The sequence below is a fragment of the Zonotrichia leucophrys genome, chromosome 2 (assembly GCF_028769735.1).
Source record: "Zonotrichia leucophrys gambelii isolate GWCS_2022_RI chromosome 2, RI_Zleu_2.0, whole genome shotgun sequence".
Taxonomy (NCBI): Eukaryota; Metazoa; Chordata; class Aves; order Passeriformes; family Passerellidae; genus Zonotrichia; species Zonotrichia leucophrys.
The window spans coordinates 65542460-65568558 of NC_088171.1; the positions used below are offsets into that span (position 1 = coordinate 65542460).

General features: G+C 41.3%; 1 protein-coding gene across 7 annotated transcripts in view; it reads right to left on the reverse strand.

Annotated features, from left to right (window-relative positions):
• The window catches only part of HIVEP1 (HIVEP zinc finger 1), a 128269-nt gene that overhangs the window by 30144 nt on the left and 72026 nt on the right, over positions 1-26099 (reverse strand). For all 7 annotated transcript variants that reach the window (XM_064705272.1, XM_064705267.1, XM_064705268.1 and 4 more), the window contains one exon: positions 3105-9046. In XM_064705272.1, coding sequence (XP_064561342.1) covers positions 3105-9046 — 5942 coding nt within the window. The remainder of the gene's footprint in view (positions 1-3104; positions 9047-26099) is intronic.

Here is a 26099-nt window from a genome sequence, read left to right on the forward strand (position 1 = left end):
TCACGTGTATCTTCCTTTCCTGTGGTACCTATTGTTGAAAGAGCTGCCTTTTTGGTGACAATGATTAGTAGTGGTTATGCAGCAGCACGAGTGTCTGTAAACATGGTTTAGTTCTGGGGGCAAACCCAGAACAGTTCAGCAAGTTGCTTTATCTCTGTGAGAAGATCAGCAGTTAGAGCCCCACGAGCAGAATACACCAAATGAGTCTGGAAAGGGCTACAGCTCTGAGAGAGGAGGTGAGACATAACAGTACTGCGTTTTTATTATTATTCATAAATTGGATTGTGGTAGCACTTAAAGCTCTCGTCAGATCAGGGTTAGAATGTGCAAACCACTTGAGCAAACACAACCCCCAACACCTGCAATCCAAACCATGGTTCCCCAAGGAACCCAGGACCCTGCCAAACTTCTAAGCAGGAAATCAACCACTTTTTTTTTAGAATGATTTGCTATTTTCTTTGTTGGTTTTGTTTGTGCTGGGTTTTTTGATTTTGTGTTTATTGGGTTTTTTTAATGGCTTATTAATTTCCAAAATGATCGCCAATGTTTTCCATAGTCAGACTCCAACAAAAAAAATACCAAAACAGTGGAATTACTGGGCCTGAGCTGAGGAATTTCAGCTTTTGCTTTTTTAAAATATGGCTTCTGCGAGGAAGATTCCAAGCTGGCATCAGCTATTCCATTACCAGGTCTAACTGGAGACTGGTAACACAGCGGTACACTTTAACAGCAGCAGCAACATCATTCTGGAAAACAGCTGAAATCCTGCTACTGTAATCATTAGAAGGGAAAGCAGACAAACTCCGGAAGAATTAGATCAGGTCTTTGAAATTTTTTACTTCTGCCACGGTACACCTTGCTCATGCAATCTGAGGTGCCAATTAAACTTTAATTGGTGCTATTTGCTGCACTTTTTTCCTTATTAATGGCTCCGAGAAAAGCCTGTAAATCAGCCCAAGCAGAGCTTAAAAACTCTTCATTTCCATCGTGCTCACGTGCTTCATTCAAAACATCAGCAAGAAAGACTGAAGAAAGATTAATAACTGTGTTTCTTTTGTGGCAGAAGCCCTGCAAATGTACCTGACAGCTGCCTATTACAGCATTTAAGCACTCCTGGAGTGTTTTAAAATGGTGCTGTCAAAATATTTTTTAAAAATATTATTATCCATTATTTGTATTCTAAACAGAATTTGTTTGTACAGAAAATCTGTTTTTTAAAAGGCATACAATTACTTAGCTATCACACAATTTCTTCTGAAAGACTGTTCCTCAAAAATAAAACAAATATGACTCGATGACACAAGGATGTGAGACTTGCCTTAGAAAGACTTGCTCAACTACACACAATGAAAAAGCTAAACATTTGTTTCCTTTTTGTTTTTTTAAATTTAGCACTATTCAAGTGCAACATCTCATTAAATGTATGAGGAAGCAGACTGAAAAAAAAAAAAAAGAAGCAGTAAGAGTTTAAACCAAGGCAGCATACTAACATGGAACCAACAATTTGATTCAAATACAGCACTAAAAACAAAATCAGCAGCCTGTATGCATTTTCTACAGGGAACATTATGGATCAGGTTTTGAACTCCAATATAAATGTTAGCAAGTCTCCCACTGATTTCAGGAGGACCACATTTAACTCCACTGCCCTTCTGGCCTTAAAGGTTTTAGCATATCTTCCTGTAATTCTGAAAACACTTCACTTATCACACAGTTTCTCTTGCTATTGCTTTTCTCCCCACTGACAATGTTGTATCTTAGCAAAACATTTAGCAGACACAGAAACATTCCAGGGTGACCTCTGACAGCAGCAGTTTCTGTTCCTCAACACCCACACAAACAGGGGTCTTCTCCCGAGCCTGTGGAATGTCTCCTCTAGAGTGACTGCTGGCTTATGGACCCTGAATCCCAGTGTCTGGGACCTTTTGCTGATGGCAGTAGGACAAATTTCAGTTACCTTCACCCCCTTGCCAAACCATTTCCATGCCCTGAAGGATCATGGAAAAAGGAAGGTCTGTGGCTTTGTGGATGCCCTGTTTTTGCCAGCTCCAATGTGTCTGGCACCAAAGACACAGCGCATGCAGTGCAGAGGAAGGAAAAGCACAAAACCATGCTGCACGCTTCAGAGAGCTTTACAACTTCAGTAGATGGGACAGTAAAATCCACTACTGGTTCCATTACAGAGACACAGACACCTGCTGCCATAATGCAGGGCTAAGAGCCACCTTCACCCGTGCAGAGCGGTGGTTCAATCCCTAAGGACACCAAATCCAGTCTAAACCAAAGAGCTTCAGGTCCTCTCTGAAACAAAACTGTCCAGCAAGTAAAATCTTGATCACATCTGTGCAGGCCCAAAACAGCTAAGGAAATAACAAGAGACTATTTTGCTCTGCCACTTTGGACTCTGGAATGATGTGGTTTTTTATGTGGGTCACAACCTTTGCCTGGATTATATTCCTCGGCACAAGATTTAATGTTATCTTTGGAGCCATATCAATCCAAGAAGTCGTCAGTGGTTTTATGGCAGTGGCAATTTTGTTTAAACCTTGCTATTTTTGTCATTATTTCACACCACTCATTAACCAAGGTGGAAGAAAGGGAAATGTTCCTCTCACAATTAGATGATCAGTGATGGTGAAAACTGTTTTCATGGTGTATCCATGGACACCTGCTCAAGCTGAGTACTCTTTTGAAGCAGAAAATACCCTTATTGTTCTTTCCTTAGCTGAATTTTAAGGAAAAATATGTAATTATGATCTTAAATTAAGTTAGAAGTGTTTAAAAAAAAATTATATCAGACTTACTTTGTTCTACCCCTTGCATGACAAAAAAATAGCCAGACACATTTCTGCCACAACACTCAATACACAGATTTAAGTCCAGGAACTAATTCCCATAAAAAAAATGATAAATCCTTATTTAATTAGGTTTCCTAATTGAATTACTTAAGATCTTTTTAGCAGTTTGATCCAGCATAATTAGAATAAATAAGCACATATATGGTATGTGTCAGGCATATTACATTCTCTAAAATAAGAAGCAGCATGATTTCCAAAGCAAATCCTCTGTAAATGATCAGTATACATCAAACATAGCTTAAGTACCTTGGTCAAGCTGTTCTTCCACTTGCTTGAATAGACCAATACATCAGATCTGGGGTGAGTAGTTCTTGCTAGAGTGTACAGTGGCTTTTCAACTTTCTGTTTGGAATTGAGGAGGGAGAGAGCTACCTTTGTCGACAAACCGAGTGGATTGGGGTTGTTGGGACTAATGGTCCATGTAGAATAGGCAGAGATTTTTTGATCATTTTGCAGCAGGTGCAATGGTTTTCTCTTCATGAGGTAACACCAGGTAAAATTTGTTGTGGTCTTGAGGCTTGGAAACGACAACCTCTGCAATTCTCCTGCGTTCATCACAGCCAGTGTTGCTACAGGCTTTGCTTGGCCCGGACTGCTGATGTGGGTGCTCTCATCACTGTTAGCTGGGGACCTTCTTTCTTGGCTGCTACTTACAGCCTTGAGAAGAGAACTATTCACTGGAGACAATTCAGAAGGTTTCCTAACTACAAATACTGGTGATGTGGAAGACTTAAGGTCTTCAGATTCTGGTGACTTTTTTAGGGTTTCTGAAACCCCAGTGTCAGATGATTGATGGTCAGGCAGGTCTGAAGTACTGGCCTTACTGCTTTTTTCATGCTGTGTAACAACATCAGGATCTAAGAGGTGATTTTCAAGAGGCTCTGTGGTACAAACCTGTCTTACCAAAACTGGTTTTTTTTGCTTACTAGTAGAGTCATTAGATCTAACGTTCAGTGAATGCAATGGTCTAGCATCTGTCATACAAGCAGCTCCACTCTCATCTTTAACACGTTTTTGCTGTTTTTCCATGGCAATATCTAAACTGTTTGCTGGGGAAAGCATTCGTTTACTTGAAGCTGTAACTTCTGGCTGAGGGAAGAGTCCGCTAACTGGCACTTTCTGAATGATATTTGAAGAGCTTGACAAAGGTGAATTTCTGGTTCCACTTTCCAGTGGTGAATTTTCAAATTCAAATGAATTTGGCAAAGTCCTCTGATGATCTTTGTGAGATTTTGGCAGCTGAGTTTTGCCTTCAAGCGTTGGCACCATTACAACATTTGTTTTGCAGAGGGACTGATTTCCCTGATCCTGGGTCACTAAAATGTGAGGCAGGGGTGTAACAGTTGCGAAGCCATAGGATGGCATGCTGCTCTGAATACGGACGGGAACCACAAAAGGAGGAATCTGATGTATCTGACTGCTGCAGTTATTAGGAACAATTTGCTTTAGAGGAGGCACAGAGTATGGATTAGACACGTCAGAGAGTTTTGTCTGCACTTCAAAGGAAGATGCATTCTGGTCCACCCCAACTTGACTCGAACCAGTCTGAGTTGATAAAGTATTTTTTAGTAATTTAGAAGAGTATGGCTGACCTATATGTAATGTTTTAACTTGAAGTTGATACTTTGGAGCAAAACAGTCCTTTTTTTCATCAGGATGACAAGAAAGTGAGTTCGTGCTTGCTTGCTCCCCTTGGGCTGATGTTTTAGTAGACGGCTGAGAAGGCTGATGAGTCAAGGATGGCTGACCTTGATTATTCAACATGTGATCTAGAGGCTGCTGAGGCGAAGACAGGCTAACAGGATTACAATTTTGAATAGTTGAATGAGGTCTGGAGTTAGTCTGTGAGTGCTGAGTACTTGAAGGAAACTCCACCGAGGGTTTGCCAGAGGTCTGCAGCCTGTGCAATGGCACTGTGGGTACATCTGTGGCATGAGCTGCCTGCAATGAAGAAGTCGATTTCACTTGAGGTTGTTGATTTTCGGGAGCAATATTTAAAGATATTTGTCTTACAAATGGCCCCCTTCTCCTTTCTAGCAGAGGCACATGTCCAGCAGATCCATTTGCAGACGACACTTTTGGAGCGGCTACCTCTACAAGCGGGACAGGTTTTGATGGAGACATGCTTCCACAGTCGAAAGACTTACTCCTGTAGTCCACAACCTCCATTGAGGGCTGCGTGCAGCTGATCTGCTCCGAGGCAGCACGTCTCATTTCCCGGTAATGAGGTCCAGGCACTGCCAGTGCGTGTGAGCCAGCAGGAATCATGAGGAATTCTGACGACTTACTAATGGGCTCTGCTTTGGAAGGGTTCTCAGCCTTTACAGTTTCATCTTTATCAAGTGAAGTTGAGAAACTGGAGGCATGAGACAAGCTACTCTCCCGACTTAGGCTTCTGGAAAGTGTGGAGTCAACACTGGATTCAGCAGATGAATGTTCCATTTCAGCCAGCCGAATTCTCTTCTTTTTCGGTGGAAGCTTTTCTGTTGGCAATTTTGACAGCGTTTCACTGCGTTGTGGCCAGTTAAACCTTTCTGTCTTTTCTGGGTCATTGCATTGGTTTTCTTGCTCTCTGTCTGGTTCTTCTGTGACCAGTATTTCAGGAACCTGGATGTTATGCTGGCGAACGAGTCTTGATGGCTGAAGTGGCGCACTTCTCTCATTAGAAACTAATTGGCTTCCCTGAACTTCCCCTCTAGGTGGTTCTGATGATAAGGGTTGGTGACGCTGGGGAGTGCTCAGATGAGAGTGTCTGTCTTCTTGGATTACAACTGTATTCAAAGAGCGGTGCTTTGCACCCTTGTTGGACTCTTGAGAAGAAACTGGGGATACTCTTTCAAATGACTCTGATTTCTCAAATGAGCTATTTCTGCTCAGTGAATTTGTGTGCTGTATTACTGAAATGCCAGTCCCTTGTCTTTTCAACTCCACCTTTTCTTGCACAGCTGAACTTGCCTGCTTTTCAATGAGGGAAGCCATCTTTGGCTCAGTAGTCTGATCTGTGCCACGGGCCACAAGCTGAATTTGGGAATTCTGAAGTAGAAGTTTGCTTGGTTGTTGTGATCCTACCACAGTTGTGGCACTGTGTTTTGACAGAATGGAAGAATTTGCTGGCTTGCTTTGGCCTTCTGCGTTCTTCAATGGTACACTCGTATCATTTTGCTGTGGGTCGTCATCATCACCAACACTTTTCATTTTCCTTCTTTTCCTTATCTGGGGTGTCTGCTCCCAGACACCAGTTGAAGTTGTGACTCTGTAGTGTAGAATTTGAGGCTGTGTACTGTTTGGAGCAGTTTTGTGCTCAGGCTCTCGGACTGCTGCTTTAGTTTTAGGTCCATGCAACTCTGAACAATAAAATTTCTTGTGGTTTTCAAAATTTTCCAGTTTTCTATATCTGTTCCTGCAGGTTTCACATTCAAACATTGTTCCTCGCACCTGAGGGGACTTCTTTGTTTTTTCTGAATTTGATCCCTGTGCCAGAGATTTGCTCCTTTGCAATAAGGATTCATTTGATAAATTACACCCCACATAATTTTCTTCTACAGATCGCACAGGTCCAAGACCTTGGCTTTCACCAGTAGAAGAATCTTCTATTGCTGCCTGTCTGACCAGGGGCCGAGGATGTCCCCCTTGGTTCAGTGGAGCAGCAGGTCCCGACACAAAAACGTCATCGTATAAAGAGCCAATTTTATCATCAAATGATTGGCTTCCTCGAAGAGGATGAGAGGGAGGTATGACATTAGGAGGTACTGCTGAGTAACTGGTGGTAGGCATGGAATTACTTCGTGTTATAGGTAAACAGTCAAGGGATGGTACAGAAAGAAGAAAAACTTGCTTGGATTTCTCAGTGGGTGTGAAAGGAGACTTTGGTATATCAGAGCTTGAGCTAGTTCTTCTCCCCATGGGCTTTAAATCAAACTGGAAAGAGTCCTTAAATATGTAAGATTTTGGTGAATCTATGCTTCCTCTTCTTGAAAGAGATGTTCTTCTTGGTTTCACACTATCTAACTGTTTGTCATCCACAACAGCTTCATTATCAGAAATTAACTTTGAGATACGCTCCTCAAGAGTTTTTGTTGCCAAGGGTGGTCGCATTTGGCCAGAGAGAATCAGATTTTTGTCAGCACAAACAGTTTGTACCACTGATGCTACCATGCCACTTGCTCGTGGCACACTGGGCAGATTTTTATTTGGATCTTTATCAGAGGTCAACAATCCCCTTACAAAAGGAGCTGGAGGGCTCATTGTTTGATCAGCGCTTTCAGAACGAGAGAAATAACCGGAATCAGTACTACCTAAACTTCTAGGGCTCAAAAGACATTTTCCTTGCTGATCTTGAGAACCATCAGTAGCCTGTTGTCTCTGGAGCTGAGCATGCACTGGTCCTCCTGTAGATCCTGGCTGTTCCTCTAACAGGCCTGCTTCTACTTTCTGACGCTGCTTTATGTCATTCTCCTTAAATGAGGCTGTATGTGTTAAATTTGACTGAAGGGTTGTGACTTTAGAATCTCCTTTTCTCTGTGCTGCAGCAAGCTCAGGTGCTGGCTCTGTCACTTTTGGGCTATCGGCCCTCAATGGAGAAACATTTACAGAATGAACCACTACTTTTGGTAAAGCTGCCCTTACTTGAGGTTCTGCATCATGTAATGAAGAGTCACCTGATATACAGTCTGGGTTGCTTAATGGAATAGGGCTTCCTTTCTGCAGTGTTTCTGCACTTGAAATTACTTTCACTAATTGTGCAGGTTCCAGTTCTTGATCATCTTGTCTTTCATCTGCAGTGCCTTCATCTTCACTTTCACCGCTTTCTTCCACATCTGAATGAATGCTAAGTGCTTTGTCCGAGTCATGAGATAAGAAGAGGCCACCTGAATCTGGCTGCAGGACAAGTCCAAGTTTGATAGCGTGTGCATGAGATTTTTTGTGCTTGTAGAGATTGCTTTTGGTTTTAAATGAAAACCCACATGTCACACAAGGATATGGTCGCTCTCCAGTATGGGATCGGATGTGCTTTTGGAGAACACTGGGCTTGGCACAGGCCCGATTGCAATACTCACAGACGTATTTCCCTAGCTTTTTAGGCTTCTGGTCTTTCAAGAGGTTACATATTTGTTCTACACCATGGTTTACAACTGATGCTATCTGGGCTGAATTATACACGGGACCTATAGACAAGTGTGTTGAACTTGATGTGTTAATTGACAATGGTGAAGACGAACTAGCTACTAAGGGGTTTTGAGAAAAAACCTGAGTTACAGTGGAAGATGAGGTGTGAACGACAGACGAAGTTACTGCTATGCTGTAGATCTGCTGGAGCTTGGGGTTTTCTTGACTCTGCTGTTGCACCAGCGACCTAGTTAAACTTGGACACATAACAACCTGGTGATTTCGCTGACTGGTTTTAGTAATAAGGTCTTGTGAATGAGAAACTGATTGGCCTTGTGCTTGTCCAGTCTTGGCTGTTGTTGCTACATGCACATTGTTCAACGTACATGGGTAATAGGGAGGTCCAGCTGCAAACTCCTGCTGTGACAAAGACGACTGATTTTGGACACTTATTGTATTGGACGTGAGACTAGAAGAGGTGCTTACAGTTTTATTTGGTCTCAGTTTCTCTATCTGCATCCCATAAGGGGGGCACTCTTGTGCTAAGGTGTTCAGTTCAGGCTCCATAGCTTTTAGTAAGACATCGAATGCAGTACGCGTACATGGGGACGACGTACTGCAGTCAACAAAGTTAATACATTCATTACTGTCAGTCTTTGTATTACTTGAGGAGGAGTTTGAGGGAGGCTTCCTCTCTGCTGAGTTCAGTGGGTTTGCATCAGTATCCCCCGCTGCCTGTTTACACAAATCTAAGGACTGATGCGTCAGTGAAAGCTTTGTCTGCATTGATGTCTCAGATTTGGTTGTTTCAACACTTATCTCACCGCTAAGTGCTCCCCCATTTTGTTTGGTACATTGATTTCCATTTTGCACGGGCAGGTGATCCTGTGTCGTGGCATGTTCAGAGGCATCCGGAAGAGCTTTTAGCGGTGAAGGGTCTACATTTTGCTTAACCTTGGCTTCAGCAGGGCTTCTCAAAGGCGATTTTGGTATTTTTTTAAGATGGTTTTCAGAAACAATCTTTTTTCTTTTCACACCCTTAATTGTATCTTGGGTTCCTCTAGTACCAGCATCGGTGATTTCTGTGAAAACACAAAAAGAATAAAAAGAATTTTTAAAAAAATCAAATTGGATAATGGAGTATATTTTTTATTTATACCATTTTACCATCTCTAAGTTTCAACAGTAAGCCCTGGGGCAACAGGACTGTCCGTCTCTCCAGCCTCCAATACTTTCAGCTAACAGTAAATGTATCTTAGAGAAGATCTACTATGTCTTCATCTAATATGAGCAATGCTTTCTAACTGATGCTTGAAGACATTACAAAAGTAATTCACTGTAGGAAAAGCTTCAAAGTAAATGTAAGAAAAGGAAGGCTACTCAAGGAATATTTCAGCAACTCCTTTTCAGACATGTAAAAGAAGCCTCTCTCTTGCACTAGTTTAAGAATTCAAATCATTATAGGAGGAAAACGAAGAACCAAGACACATATGTCATGTTTGTCACTTTTTCCATCTATATGTTCGCATAGTCAAGGAATGAACACAACTTCTTCATGGTTATATTTGTAAGTAGATTTATCATGGAAATGGCACAACCACCCACACCATCTGTCAAATACTGTATTTCAGAGCTCCAATTACTGAATTTCAATAGCATTTCAGATGAGCAGCTATTGCAGATGAATAAAATCAGTCACACTTAAATGACTTCCTATTTGTCCATCATGAAACAAAATAAACTAAATTTGAATTATTTCATTACTAGCTACACTTGTTGCTGATTTTAAGCAGATATGCGTGCAGAGTTTCAGGGGGGTTGGGAATAGCAAATGAATTGGAGCATTATTCAGCAGAATAATTTTGTAGGAAGCACTTGTATTTGTAGACAGTCCAATTCCCTCTATAACAAAAACCACAAATAGATTGAATTTCAGTGTTGATACACAGAAGCCTTTTTTTTAGTGGATACCCAAGTTACATGTCCTTGTCTACCTCAAATGTAGAATAATCTATCAGCTAATTTGTTTTTGTTTTACTTCTATCCTAACATAGTCAGAGCCACTGCCTCCACTAGCATCACTGGTAGGGCAAAGGAAGATAAATATTAAATGGATGTAAATTCACTTTTTTAGGCTTTAACAACTCCTTCATCACGCTGTTAGCAAACCCCCTACTTGTCTGACTGCCAATATTAATAGCAAAGGAGGAATCTGACGTGATTGATGGCTCTGGGAAGGTTCAGACACACACATTTTGGGAAGCAGCACTGAGTAACCCCAAGCAGTTTTTCCTGCATGAGTAACTCAGGAACAGAGGTTTATGTGCAGTTCTAGGTGAAGAACAGCCTTACAGCAACACGTAAAGGGATGAAATTCTCACTGTCAAGGAGGCACGTGAAAGAATCTCAGATTTCCAAGTACTCATCAACCCTATAGCTCCTTGGACTGGCACACACTGTGCTCTTGCAGAAACACCAGCTGAATTCCATACTGTGGTGGGAGGAAAGCCAATGCATTGTGTGCATCTGACAAGAGATACTGCAGCTGATGAATCCAGAGTGAAATTCCTGTTCCATTTAGAGAAAACCCAGGCCATGCTTAAAGCCTGCCTAGCACAAGAGAATGCAAAGAGACCAGAAGGGAAAAAAACCAAAGATGTTATGCTGTCTCCATGCCAGAGCACAAACCAACTGGGATGTGTGGTAATGCCAGATACCTGGAATTTCAAAACCTAAAATCAGCCTCAATGCCAACTTAATTATACACATATATACAGTTAGGGTGAATGGATATTCAATTACTCTGCAAACTGAAAGATTAGACTACATATCACACAATGTGCTGGTTTTGGCTGGGGTAGAGTTAATGTTCTTTACAGTGGCTAGAATGGAGTCTTTGCTGCTGGCTGGGGTGAAACTACAGCACACATAATTCATTGCAAGTGTGGAATCTCCGCAGAACCTCGCCCATACCTCTCCCAGCCCTGCTAGAGAAAGCTTACCTATGAAGAGTAAGAGTGTTTTGCTACATTCATCAGTCCCATGAAAGAGATGCTTGAATCCCTTGCCAGAACTACTGGCTCCTAGTTCTGGTAACTTTGTGCTCCTCTTGGGCATCCAGAAAGAAATTTCTGTGGTAATTGTTCACTTAACCTTTAAATGAACTTCAGATTTATTGCTGTATCATAAAAACCTATTCCTATTAGGCTGGATTTAACATACTCAAAGCCAAGCTGTCTTCCATCACAATGTCCTGTAGTTTCCATTGCTTCACAATTTAATAGTGACTTAAACTAATAACTTATCGTTCATATTATTAAGGGTGAATTCTTTACAGTTCATAGTCTACTGCGACTGTTTTTTCTTCAATAACAACAAAAATCAGTTTTGTACAAATCAAAGAGAAAATAAGGTAATTACATAAAAGCGTGCTTTTAGCCATGGTTTGGCGATCTCTCTGAAACATGGCCATGTTAATTGCACATAAGTGATTTGGTTCCTTTTATGCACATGCTGCAGCTTTTGTGCTGTCACAATCACGCCCCCACACCCATCACACTGCCGGTGTTTGTACCGGAGCACTACGGGAAGAGCTGGGCAGATTACACAGCTAGGAAAGTAAGAGTGCCATGAATTGCAAACATCCAAGCAAATGTACACGAAAAAGACTAAGTTGTTTCATACTGCAGCAATTGAACAATCAAATTATGTGGTGTTTCCTGATATATTGAAATATTCAAAGCTACTGTTTCTGGGTTTCAACTGTACAGTGTCAAGGAACAAGGACATTCAACCAGCACAATGTACTGGTGAAAGATATAATGTGGCTTACAAAAGCCTTAAGGAAAGTAAAAATGTATCTCTAATCTATCAACAAGCAATTAAAAAGATTCACTCACTTTGAATAACAAGATCAGAATTTTCCATAGTATCTTTACTGCTTTACTTCTTAAAATGCAGTTCAACACATGCCAAAGTTTAAAAATTGTTTGGGAAATTGAAAAGAAAAGAAAAAAGAATAAACAAAGGCAAGCTATGCATTGCATTACATATAGAAAAAGGGTTTTTTTCAGTCTTCACTACAATTGTGCTGCTTCTATACCAATAAAATTCCAGTCTACAGAAATCATGAGAACTAATTTATTATTTATATTTCTGCCTCTACAGATTTTCTGATCCCAGAGATGGAGTCAAGGAATTGCTTCAGTGTATCTGTCTATAAAATCTTGTTAAATATACTTACTTGACAATGACTTTACAAGGCTTAAAAAATGCTTAAGTCCTGTCTTCTACCCTACTCCTGGATAATTTAGAAATCTTTATTATTATTTTTAATGGAAATATTCACCTTATGTTTGCTAATAAACAAATTTTTGGCACATCTGGAGAAAAAAAGGAACTACCAACAACTCTGCTTCACTTATTTTTAGCTTGCCACTCTTTTTGTATAAGTCTCTTTGCATTCCCAGTTTATGTTGAAGCTATTTCACCGCACGTTTCTTAACCTACAGCTACATGATTGCACAAAGGTCAACTGCATCAGTGTTTCCAGGGGCATCAACAAAACTGGCAGAAAGCGTTGATCCCCAAATGCTAAAGACTCCTCTGCTTTGCAACTTTCAGGAGTGCGATGACTTGCCAGGGCCTTCCGTGTACCCACATCCACAAACCGACACTGAACAAAAAGAGTGTAAAAACATCCTGATGTGCAAAAAAAAGTATGAAGTTGATCTGCTTTGCTTTCTCTCCCAGCCATGCCATGTGCTCTGCTCACCCCCTCTGCAGTCACCCAGCCATTCTCATCATTCAGTGGTAATTTCCCATTTCCTCTGGGGGTGAAGTGGTATTTTTGAGAACTGCTGTCACCTCAATCAGATGTCAAAACAGAACTTTTCTCATAAGCTGTATTACATCAAATATGATTAAGTTACCCAGGAGAAGAGGGGACAATGCCACTCTGCTCAATACCTCACTTTTCACATTCCAGGGACACCAGAGTATCTCTTTGTGCTTTGCCTGGTTGGCTTTGTTCTCCCTGCTCTCAAGATTCTCCACTTAATTCCTTTGCTTCAGCATGAATTCTGCACTCAAAACATGACAAGAGAAAGCTGATGTTTCTAAACATGATTTTATTCACCTACAATTTCTCTGATGTGCTTCGCTCTATGCACAGGAAATAGAACAACAGAACACAGGTGTGATGGTGCAGATAGCAATCTGCAGAGTAACTCACACAGCAAATAAGGGAAGGTATAAGTGATCTGATTTTTTGCTTTTAAAGCATTTACTGGTGAACCAGACACCGTCTTGACAAAATGATCTCAATGGTTTTGTTTAAGTAACTTCCAGAACTGCCTGTCTCAAAGCCTACATGTTATTATAACACCCACTCTCTTTCTCTCCCTTCTAATAGAGCTACAGGCTTGAACTTAAAGGAAAGAGTAAGAGGGAACCAAGGAAGGGCACCACTCCCTTCTCCCTCAGTGCCATCCTGTGAACATGGAGCAAGCAATCACTATCTATCCCTGCAATCCATGAGTGCCATAATTTTCATCACATGTACTCACTTCACATTGCAGAATTTAAAAAAATCACAGTTGGCTCCCACACAAAGACCAGACTGCCTGATCAAGTGCCTGATCTTTTAGCTCCTAGTCTGTACTTCGGCTCTCAGGGCACTGCAAGTAAGACCAAGTCTCTTTTGAAAGTCTTCAACTACTAATTGATGTCTTAAATGAATAGCTAAGAGGTTACTGTGACACCCAGCAATGCTAGTGATCCAAAGACGGAAGGGTCCCCAAAAGAGAGAGACTGTTACTAAAGACTTTATTTTGATTTAAGCTAAGCTTTACATACACTTTAATTCTGATTTCACCAAAACTATCCAAAAGCACTCATGAATCACCTCACTGGATGTGTTTCCATGAATAATTAAAGAATATGATTATGAAATAAAGAAATAAGAAATAAGAAATAAAGAAATAAGAAATAAAAGATTTGCTGGCAAATATAAGGCTATCAGAACTCACATTAAATGCAGCAAGGACTAACTTGCTGCATTTATGCATAAATGTTCTTTCTTTTAATAAGTTACCTTTTAACTTCATACCACTTCCTATGTTTTAAGTACAGCCATAAATATTTTCCCTAACAACAAAACCTTGATTACATAACCGACCCATACAACTATGAAAATGTTCACAGCCAACAAGTCAATACGAAGATTTGAACATGATTAACACAAGTGCTATGCTTAATTTTAAGTACTAATAAAATCATATTTTAAAGCAAAACTATTTGAACAGTCTTATTTCAGTGCCTAATATCAGCCTTCATGAAGTGGCTAGAGGGTGGTCGCTCCCTGTTTCAGAGGTCAGGAGGCAAACGACAGAACTTGGGGCACTCCAAGCCAGGAGTGCTATTTGAAAGGCCCTGTCAGCAGGATTAATGCATGTTTATGGACTTTTATTACTGAGAACACCAGTCCAAATATATCAAGAGCAGACCCTTAAAAACACTGGATTTGTATGTAAAGCACATTTTAACACAGATTAATTAAAAAGAAAAGTAAGGAGGAGCTTTGACATTCAAAGGCTAAGGCAGTATGACAGGGATTGGATCAAGTGTTCATCTGTGCCAACATTTGTCCTTTTGTTCATACCAGCCAACAGCAGATGATTCCATATAGCATGTATAAAGTGAGTACAGCTTCAGGATTTCACACTGTGAGCACATGATTATTTTTCTTGGTGTTTTTAACAGACAATGTTGATATGTGACCCATAAAAGGTATTGTACTGGCTGTCAGGCACAGGGTCCCCAGTCCTCTTTCAAGGGTCATTTCCACCAGACTTTTATACTGGAATGACTATTTTATCAGCATAATTTCTCATTATTAACCAAAATACTAAATATCCTACGAACACAAGCTCCAGGAAAGGTGCTAAAATGTAGTACCTGCACCCATTTGAGTAGTGCCACTAACTTCAATGACAGCACACATTTTTGTACAGTCAAATTAAATTTTAATGCCCTCTACCATCACACCCTGGCAAGTCCATAAAATCAGTGTTTCTCAAGTTCATATGTTAAAAGTAATTGTTGAGAAAAATAAATATTGATCGATACACACCAAGAAATCACATTCAGTTCCTCTGCCACTGAGTGAATTTTCCAACATGAAAATTGGTATTTCACACCATCACAAAACAATTCATTTGGGAAGGGGCCTCAGAAAATCTCTAATCCAGCCTCCTGCCCAAATCAGGGCCAGCTATGGGATCAGACCTGAGTCCATAGGGCTTTGAACTATAAAGTATTGGAAACCTCCAAGGAGACAGTCTACACAGCTTCTGTGAGCAACATTTTCCACTGCTTGACTGTCCTCCTGGGGAACAAGCCAGTGTGCATCACTCTTGTCTCAACTTGTTCCTATTGCCTCTCATCCTCTCACCATTCTCCATCATGACATCTGACTCTATGATAACCACCTCCAAAACCACCTTTTTTCAAGCCTGAACGAGCCCTGGTTCCTCAGCTTCATCCTCAGAGTGCAAATGCTCCAGCCCTGATGGCTGTGCTGCCTCAACACCAAACTCACTGCAGTTTTCTGATGTTCCTCCTGCACTGGTGAGAGTGGGGTGCTGCTGGTCTAACCAGAGCCTCTGAAAGTGATCTAAGGTCACTGAGTAGAGGCAGATCATTCATTCCCCTGATTTGGTCATGCTTTCGTCCATGCAGCCCAGGATGCTGTGGTCTCCCCTGCAGCCAGGCGTGCTGCTAGCGGGTGCCCAGCTTGCTGCCCACCATAACCCCAGGGCCTTTCCACAGAGCAGCTCTCTGGCCTGTCAGTCTCCAGCCTGGGTCTCCTCCTGCCTGGGTGCAGAGCTGTGCATTTGTACCTGTTGAAATGCTCCTCTGGTTGTCCACCTAGCCAGACTGCACCAACCTCACCTGGATACAGCAATACTGTAGTAAACAGTGTCCCCTTGTCCCCAACTCTATAATAGAAGCCATTTTATCATAGTTATCAGAGTTTCCATTGTTATGAGATTGGAATAGATAAAGCTGAATGTCTGCAAAGTACTTTTGCTTATGTTCATACCCAAGACACTGCTTGCATGCTTCCACAGGTCTTCATCTTGTTAAGTCATCATGATCAGAATGCACACCAATGATACTTCTCTTGCTACACCAGGAACGGCAACCCCAGGAATCCTGCTTTTCTATTTTCCTTTTTGCTTAATTCCTTTTCCCATTTGCAATTTCTATCATGGAACAAATCCCACAACTAAATTCTGTTTACATTTCATCTTACTAATGGCAAAACTAACAGGTACCTCAACAAAATCAATACAATATAAAAACATTCTGCTAATATGGAATTTTGTGGTTTTCAACTACAGACATTCCAAGAGATACCCACAGTGCTGGCTATCAAACATAAGCAATTGCTAAGAACTGGCAAATATAATTTAGTAATGTTTAGGACAAATGGCAAAGCTTAAACTACACAATCTATTGTTTCCACTAATTCCATATTTACAGGATTGAATTGTGAAGGTATGGTACCTATGTAACATTTACAGGACTGAATTGTGAAGGTAACACTGAGGAAAGGAAGGAGTATTTCTTGCCTTTGAGTAATGTTTCCCTGAAATAATGGGCCTGCCTATATTTCTCCTGTGAGGGAGATAGAAGCTGGTGTGGGTGTGAGCAAGGTGCTCCTCAGCCCCCAGGTTTCAGGACCTCCCTCACCAGTGTTTAAGTTGCAAAATTACATTGAAACTGAAAGGGGAGAATAATGTTCTGGACTGATTGAAGCTACAATGAAGAGATACAGATATGATCCAGTAATTAATTCAAACCATAAAAGGTTCCTCCCCAAGAAACAGGAATACACATAACCTCACAAGTGAAATACAGCAACTGACATGTTTAAAGGTTCCAGCGACAAAGGTGTCCTCTGGGCTAGTCCTCACACATGGTGAAATACCCCTGCGAAGGCAGAGCGGATTAGCTTTATAAATTGTGCAATAACATTTTGGCATAAGCAAAGGGAGACACCTTTGCCCTCAGGCACAGGGCTTGCACTTATCAGGAAGCTCTCCCATGATACAGTTTCATCTCAGATGTGAGAGCCTGCCAACCCTTGTTTGGCCTTGGGACAGGTAAAGAGGAAATGATAAGCTGCAGTCTGGGGCTGTCTTCCCCGCGGCACCTTTTCAAGGCATGGCTACCCACATCAAGCCACCCTTGACTTCTGACGGGGTGTAAAGGACATAACTGCCCTAGCTAACAGGACCAAGAAATGCCTTCTTTAGAACAGTTTGGTTTCATTTAGTGCATCTAGCACCTCAAGTGAAGAAAGTAACAACCACCAGCAGATTTTTAGCCATAAAATCAGTATGCTTGATGAGGAAGACCATGAAGATCAAACAACAATAAACATCTGACAATTGAGGTAATATGAGAACCTCAACTGAGACATTCCAATGTCCATATGCAAACAGCAATCAAATGCAACACTTCGACACATCTGAAAACCTCTGACCAAAGTTAAATAGGATTTTTTTTCCCCAAAAAAGAATTAATTTCCTGCCCAGCAAGACACACATTAAATGAAACATGACATTTGATACTGATCAAGATTTCCCACCATTATGGTGTAAGAAACCAGCAGAGGCTGAACCACTTAGAAGTTTCATAAGACTTGACACTGAAAGACGCAGGAAAGCAATGCAAAACCAGCAGACACTGACCACACAGGCTATGGTTAATGCCTTACTACACACATGAAATGGCAATATATGAAAATTCAGCAGGGCCATATACTACAGAATTTTAAACATCCTGCAAAAAATTTAAAATATTTGCTATATTAAGTAGCCCTGTGGCATTCATGTACTGGCTCTGCATTATAGCCCTTTAACAGCTCTGTATTCCTAAACTACACAGAACCCTTCATACCAATCTAAGAAAAGTAATCACATTTTAAGTGCTTACTTAAGATAAAGCACATTGACTATGAGTAAGTGGCAAGACAATGCTATGATAACTCACATCACCAGCAATCACAGCCTGAGAAGTTCTTTCTTGCTTGGGCACTCCAAAGACAAGCAAAAAGAGACAGGATGCCTCCCAAAAGACATATTAATGAGCTCCCAATCAAAGCCAAAGCAGAAACCAGTTCCACCTAATTATCCATGTGAAAATAAAAGCTACTTAAATATAAATAGTTAAAGAAACTACACTGCCAGAAATTAACTAAAATATCTCAGGGACATCCAGAAATTTTCCTTGAGTATCAGGCAATGTTGTCAACAGTTTCACAACGAAAGTACCTGTTTGTAATTTAAGGATATCCAGTTGTTACTGGAAAGTCAGGGTTTGGTTAACAAATTATTAGAACAACTTCCACCTCTAACACCGCTGAAGAAGAAAGGCCATGAAAACAGAATGGTAGACAGGCTCATGAAACAGCAGCCAGTGTAAGAGTTTTCAGCAGAGAGCAACTGCTACACGGTCAGATGAGACACTGAATACAAAACATCCAAACATGAGTCTGGGGAGAAAAAACAGAAATGAAAGGAACAAGATGTTTACTAAACCATTCCTGCACATAATGATGTTCAAACAGAACAAGCTCCTTAGCCACATTCTCTGCATTTCTTTAACATAATCTTCCATTTGAAAAGCAGGGATCAAATGGAGCAATTTCCATACTGCCTGTAGTAGCTCACCAGGAATGAAGAGTAGGAAAGAACTCACACCTAACAACCTTATTTAAAGACAGAGAAAGGACTAGGAGGTTTGGCATAGACAGCAGGAAAAGTCCCATACAGCAGGTCTTTCTTTGCGACTAAATGGTGCTGTGAAAATCACAGAAGTAGGAGTAATCAAGTCCATTTGACTGAAATCTAGAAGTGAGAAATGTCCTGACCAAGGAATATCCAGATTGAGGTTTTGTCATGCTGCAGATGGAAACAATGATCTCCCCAGGGTAGGTTTCCTTCAGCATCAGTGGGAAGCCCCAATTCCAAGCTACTCAGAGTCCTTCCCCCAGCCTCACCTGCCCTGTATCCATAAATGTGTACAGCCTCTCTTTTTGCCCTCTCACACATCCACACGTTCAAGGAGATTCCTGGGAAAGGATCCATGCAGGTCAGCCCATAAGCATATCGTTACCAGAGAGTGGTACATTTAATGCAATTCATCACTCATCCATTTGTATATTATATTTTCCCTTCTGAAGCAGACCAAAGGAAACTTAACAACTCTCTAAGCTAAGGGAGTATCAGAAAAACATGAAAAAAAACACTCATTACTCATATGCAAGGCAGATCGCAAGGAAGCTAACAAGTAAAAACCTTGCATTTCCACAACTGGCTTGCTCCCAGTTCACATCAGCTAAAATTAACACCCTTTTGAATTCACTACGCGTGTGTGTGTAGGTATGCTCTCAAATTAGCCAGTTTGTTAGCTCAGCATCCTCCCACCACAAAAATGAGCTTGTTCTGGCCTCAGATTCTATAAAGTTGAAAGAAATCCTTCTATTCATTAAAGCAGGACTAAGCTCAGAATTTTGCTGTGTCTGAAAACATTGCCCCTGATTTAACAATGTACTGTACAGTGGATTTGGAATAGATACTTTCCATTTACTATCAGGAAGATGCTTTTCCAATGATTGTTTTATAATGTCAGTTTGTAAAATGTCCCTTTGAAAATTGTACTTGCAGGTTGGAATCTCTTTTGCTGAACTGTCACTCACAAAATTTGCCATACTTGTCAGAAGAAGTCAAAATACTATCACTTTAATATCCCATTAATGTTTTAACCAAGTTCTCCTAATAGCTCCAAAGGATGAAATTTTCAATTTAAAACTGTAAATCTGTTTGTCTGCCTGTCAAAACAACACCAGCTCTTGCTATGTCTAGCACCAGCAGTGGATATACCAAGCAGATTTCATCTGCTAGTTGTCTAAATGAAATGTACTAACAGAAGAAAACTAAAATAGAAATAACAGATACAGACATTGACTCACAATGCAGGAGGTCTACAGGAGCCAGAAAACTTCCCTGGGTTAAGCCCATATTCTAACGTTGTCTCTCAGAGCACAGAACACATAAATATCTCCATTTTTATCAGTTTGTCCCCACTGGCTAAGTGGGGGCATTAAAATGTACTTAACCATTGAAGACAAGAGCAAAGAAAAATGAGGTTAAATGATATCAGAGACTATTTCGGTTCCTGCAGAAGTCAGGAGAGTTTTCTCACTGTTCTTCGTGGGCACAAACCCCTCTACTGAATGTGCCTGAAAACAGAAGGGACCTTTCAAGTTGTCACTGTTGTTATTAGCAGTATGCAATGTTCTTTCAACGTGAAAACATCAGAGATTTCAAGAATAGATGTGACTTTATGAAAATGTAAGATCTTGTACAACATGAGCTATAGACATGAATAGTTCCTGCATTAAGCCAATCATAGATGTCTGAGTTGATGTAAATATTTTAGGAAGACATTTCAGTCTTGAATGAAAGCCTTATATATTGACACAGAGAACAATTTAAATAAATCATCTCTTAGACAGATGTATTGACATATTTAAATGCAGATACAAAATACTTTATGAAATCAGGTACCAGGAAAATGCACAAGTGAATTGCTCGAAATCCCACTGCTAAGTGGTAGTTTTGAACACTTGGAAAATAAAAGCTAGGCAGTTCTGGTGTAGGTAAAAAAAAAATAATTTAAAAAGCTAATCCTCTCATCAGCATTAAGTAACAAACACGACATTAGTGTAATTTGCAATTTTTGAAGATTATATACCTCCATTTAGAAAGACTATATTTCTCACCCATAGGGTTGGTGAAGATAAGGATGAGAAGATGAAAAGAATCAAATGAAACTCTGGATCTTGGTTGTGTACTTTGCTCAAAAAGTAAGACAGTTTTCTACAAGTACAAAATGGAAAGAAAATGTTTTGGACTAATGGTACTACACTGGTACTACACAGCAGCAAAGCATCCAGAGAGCTTCTGTGCCTGCGAACCTCCTGGAAAAATTCAAGGAAACATCTGAGGAAGATGACGTCACACTAAGCTAGTAGATCAAAACATGCAAATTGTTAAGCATCCCATTTCCAGATTTTTGCCTGATACTTCCCCTTCTCATTCCACTTCCTATTTCCCCCAAGTGAAAGAATATGGTATTGACTGCAGCTGTCTGGCTGTGCGCAATGCCAAGCTTGATAAGCCTTTGAGAAACCCAGTCTAGTGAAAGGTGTTTCTGCCCATGGAAGGGGTTTGGAAGAGGCTAGAAGAGATGATCTTTAAGGTCCATTCCAACCCAAACCATTCTATGATTCTGTGATGGCCTAGGGAGCAGGGCACATCTCCAGCACAAAGTGCTCCCACCTGTTTTTTTGGAGAGGTATAGTGGCAGAAGGCAGGAGTGGGAGTACCTGTGAGGAGGGGAGAGGAGGGAAGGTACCTGGCTGCTCCTTTGGGGCCAGATGGTGGGCTGGTGAGAGTCTTCTGTAAGCTGGGACATGACAACATGAAAACAGCAGCAATCTTTAAGGTAAGACATAAGCAATGCTTTGTTTATCTAAGCAGAATGCTGGCATATTTATAATAATTGATTTCAAACTCCCTCTATGATTTTGTCAACAACATGCATTCATGGAACAAGAGGGATGATAAAGCGGGGAGGGTTAGGGAAAACTCTCATGATACAAAATATGTCTACCATCAATCTGTAGCAGAACATATATTTGTGAACTGAAGTCTCATGCTCACATTTATAAAGACAAATCTTCTCACTCAAACCTCAGTGCTGTTCAGTTTACTAGAAAAATAACATTCCAGTTAAAAAAACAGCAGATGGGCAAGCAAGGTAGAGGGCATTTAATTCTGGTTGTCTCTCCTCCATGCCAACACACTGCTTTGAAGGAACTGCAAGTGTGGGAGGGGAACATATGTGCATATGGATTGTGCATCTCAGAGAGTACTTGGTGGTGAATGCAATCTCTCCTTTCTTTCCTCTTTCTGTGCACGGCAGCTCAAAGGTCCACTCACTCCAGGGGAGGTTCCACACAGCTATACTGGGACTGAAGGAAGCAAATGGAGAGTCATGTTCTGCACACCAACAGTGACTACAGAGCCACTCCACCAAACACTGCTTCAACCTTTAGGCTTCTGAGATGTTACAGATGGATAATGAGGCAAATGGCTCTCGCAATTAAGGGATAACTATTGTGTGAATATTAAGAAAAGCTTTATTGATGTAGAGTTAAGTTATTGTAGTTTAGATGGCCTCTGCTCACCCCATAGTTCCCTTTCTCCCCCTGTACTGTGACCATCAGACAGCCTGGGCTGTCTAGGACAGGTAGACAGAAGGTGTGCACATGTGTCCCTTACCTGGAGCAGTCGGGAATGGAAAAGCTTGATGCTTAGGGGGTGTGGCATGGCAACACCTGATCTCCAATTAAATTGCAAGAAAGCAGTAACCACTGATAAATGGCAAAGAAGAGCTGACTGGCAGACTTTGGGAGGGGCCAAGATTGCTTGATGCAACCCCTGAGGTATAAAAGACTGAGCATCCATCTTGAACATGAACTGGCCATGTGGTATCCATGAGGGCAGCTCCCAGCGCTGTGAATTTTTCCTTATATAGTCCTTTTGTTGTATTTTTGTAAAAGTTTAATAAACCTTTTTAAATTTTCAAAGTGAGCAGTTGTTTCTCACAAGAGAAGATTAGCACCCACTGAAAATGATGATGGACGTTTCAGGCAGCTCCATGACAGAGGCTGGAAATAAAGGTGTACTTCAACAGCACCCAGACATTGCTTGGACCTTGCTGGAGTCCAGACCAGGGCTTTGAATGGCTCTGTTGAGGTGGTTTCTCGTGAGCACTGACAGAACCTCCAGCCATTCAAAAATCAGTGGTAAGTCAAGCAAAACTCTTGAACTGGCCAACAATGTTTCTGTATCTCAAGATAAACTAAGATCAAAGCATAGGACTCTGGAGAGAGAGCTTATCTGAGTGAAATTCTGCTACTGTCTCAGGGACAAACTGCGGTACCTCTGAAAGGGAATGCTATCATCAAAACAGATCTGCCACAAATGGCCTCTGGAATAAGTGAGAGCAACTTAGAAGTTCAATTTCACAGACTAGAAAGTGAACAGCTATGCTGAGGGTCTGAAGCTGATGACAGAGAAGATTGAACAGCTTAGTATTTAAATTCCTGCACCTCCAGCTGAAGGCAAGAAAATGAAAAAGGTCTTTAAGGAATGTGGAAAGGATGGAGTGAGAAACTACAGCAACTTGATTGATAGGCAAATGACAGACCAAAATAGGTGCTAAATAGACCTTAGCACAGACCCTTTAATTCAAGTGAGTACTCCAAAATGACAACTGGCAAACTGCAAGGGACCAACATAATGCACTGACCTGAAACATAAGTAACAGCTTATTCCTTTCTGCTATTTATGGCATTGCCTTTTCTATGGGTGAGACTAGGTGTGCTGCAACAAACTGAGCCACCGCAACATGGATCCTCCTCGTTCATGCTATGGAGCACAGACCTTGAAGGAAAGGTGTAATTCAAGATGTAACTATTCCCATGCTTTGTCTGAACAAAATCAGCCGCAATTGTTGAGGTGGCATGTGATACAAATCCTCAAATCCATAAAAGAAAAAAAAAGCTTTTCCTTGAAGCTAGACACAGAGATATCTTTCTGGGAAGAAATCAGGAGAAGAGACTGGCAGATGCTTTCATACCCTTAAGAAGGTCTGGAAGTATGAGCTTAGGATGGATTTGTTATACCATATACAGCCTGCAGAGACAATCAGTAACCTGTTTAAAATTTTACCTATTGAATAGGTGCAAACACTACACTAATCTCCCCCCTTTTCTGCATGTGCTATTTATGGCTGGGATAGAGTAAAAATTCTTCACAGAGGCTCACAGGGAGCTGTGTTTTGGATTTGTGCTGCACACAGGGATGGTAACACAGGGATGTTTTCATTGCTCCTGACCAGGGCTTGCACTGTGTCAGGGCCTTTTCTGCTCCTCACACCACTCCACCAGAGAGTGGGCTGGGGGTGCACAAGGAGCTGAGAGGTGACACAGCCAGGACAGCCGACCCCAGCAGACCCAGGGGATATTCCAGACCTTATGGCATCAGGCTCAGCATATAAAGCTGGGGGAAAAAGCAGGAAAGGAGGACAGGGGAATGATGCAATTTGTCACTGGACAAAAGGCAGTGGACCTCTGCTCTCCTGTAGATGGACGAACACCTGCCTGCTGATAGGAAGTGGTAAATGAGTTATTAGTTTTGCTTTGCTTGAGTGCCTTTGCTTTACCTAATAAACTGTCTTTATCCAGTTTTCTCACTTTTATTATTATGATTCTCTCCCCCATCCCACTGTGGGGGAGTGAGCAAGTGGCTATGTGGGGCGTAGTTGCCAGCTGGGGTTAAACCTTGATACTGCAGAAAGTCAAAAACTCGATCAAACAATAGGCAGCAGCTTATTCAGAGGGATGAGTTCACACCTGACAAACAACTTAGGACAGTCTGCAAGTTTAAACTCCAGTGAGGCTGATGAACACATGAATGTCTCCAGTCCATTGCTGGCCACCCTATAGCCTGAGGACACAATAGCCATGAATGAGAAGGAGAATGAAGGAATCCATCTTCATCTTACCCAGAAGTTTATCATTGACCCTTCTGGTGACACAGCAAGAAGCAGTTACCTGAAATGAGGGAGTGCCAACAGCCTGAGACACCCCGGGATTGGTAGGCAATACAGAGTATATACGTCTGTATTGCCTACCAGTGAGATGAGATGGTCCTTTTGGAAACCTTTCATCCATTTTCTGGCATATCTTGGTGCTGCTAGAGTTTGTCACCAAATTGAGTGTTCTGAATGTTCCCCAAACATCCTAAAGCAGAGAGAGATTTAGGTGGCAGTCAGCATTGCTGACACCAAGTATGGAGACAGCCAAGTTAGTTCCACTAGTCCTAAGGAACACAATGGCAGTGTTGGTGGCACTGATGTACCTAGGACCCAGAGTGCTGGGAGAGGCAAAGAACTGCAGCAGTGGTTAAAGCAGGAAACAAAATGCTTACAGCACTTCAGAGGCTGGACTGTCTCTGAGGATGACCAAATCAGATGCCTCTGTGGTAATCACAATCTGACAGAACTTGACTTGTCTGGAAGGGAGAAGACAGAGAGACACCCTTGGAATGGCTTTCTTAGGAGGATGGCCAATGGCAGATCAGAGATAAAGCAGCTGCATTCACCTGAATGTTTTCCAGCCCACAATATCCACTGAGTCCCACACCACAGAAAACTTCAACTGCATTCTCAAGGAGAGATTTTGAGTAGTTCAAGCTCACCATCCCTTCTAGATTTTAAAGAACACCATGTGGAGTAAGACCTTCTCTGTCACATTAATTAAACCTGTACATGTGTCAGAAGACAAAATTCAGCCCCAAAATAGGGGCACACCCAGGGTGTAAAAGAGTGTTGGGAAATAGCAGCAAAAAGAAGGGGAAGCACAGTTTCCCCTCCTGAAAATTCAGAGTGGCAGCTGGGCAGCAGAGAGAAGATGAACCTACATGAGAATTAGCCACCTTCCACACTCGCTGAGCAGGAAGCTAAGCACAACCCCTAATGAACGTGCTTCTGGCCTCAAGTGGTTATTTGAATCAAGGCCATTTGAATAATTTGTGAACTATCATTTCAAAACACAAAAAAGCAGTTGCAACTTTATACTAAATAACCAAAATGCAAACTTGAAAACTATGTCTGCCTATTTGCTGCCTCATTTGTGCTGGAGTTCTACTCCAATTTGCACTTAATTGGATTACTATAGCTAATGGCAAAATGAGGTGTTAAATACATATATTTCTGTAGTCAATTAAATTCAACTTAAATCCCAAACATGTACAAAGTTATGACTGATCAGAGCACAAAGCTACTCAGCAGAAACTCAGCACGAATAAACTTATGGAAAACTCCTCCCCACAAATACACCGGGCCACTGAAAGCTCCTCTGACAGAGCACCACTTAACTTATGATAAATTCCACAAAATTACATTTCTTAATCATTTCAGATAGGAAAT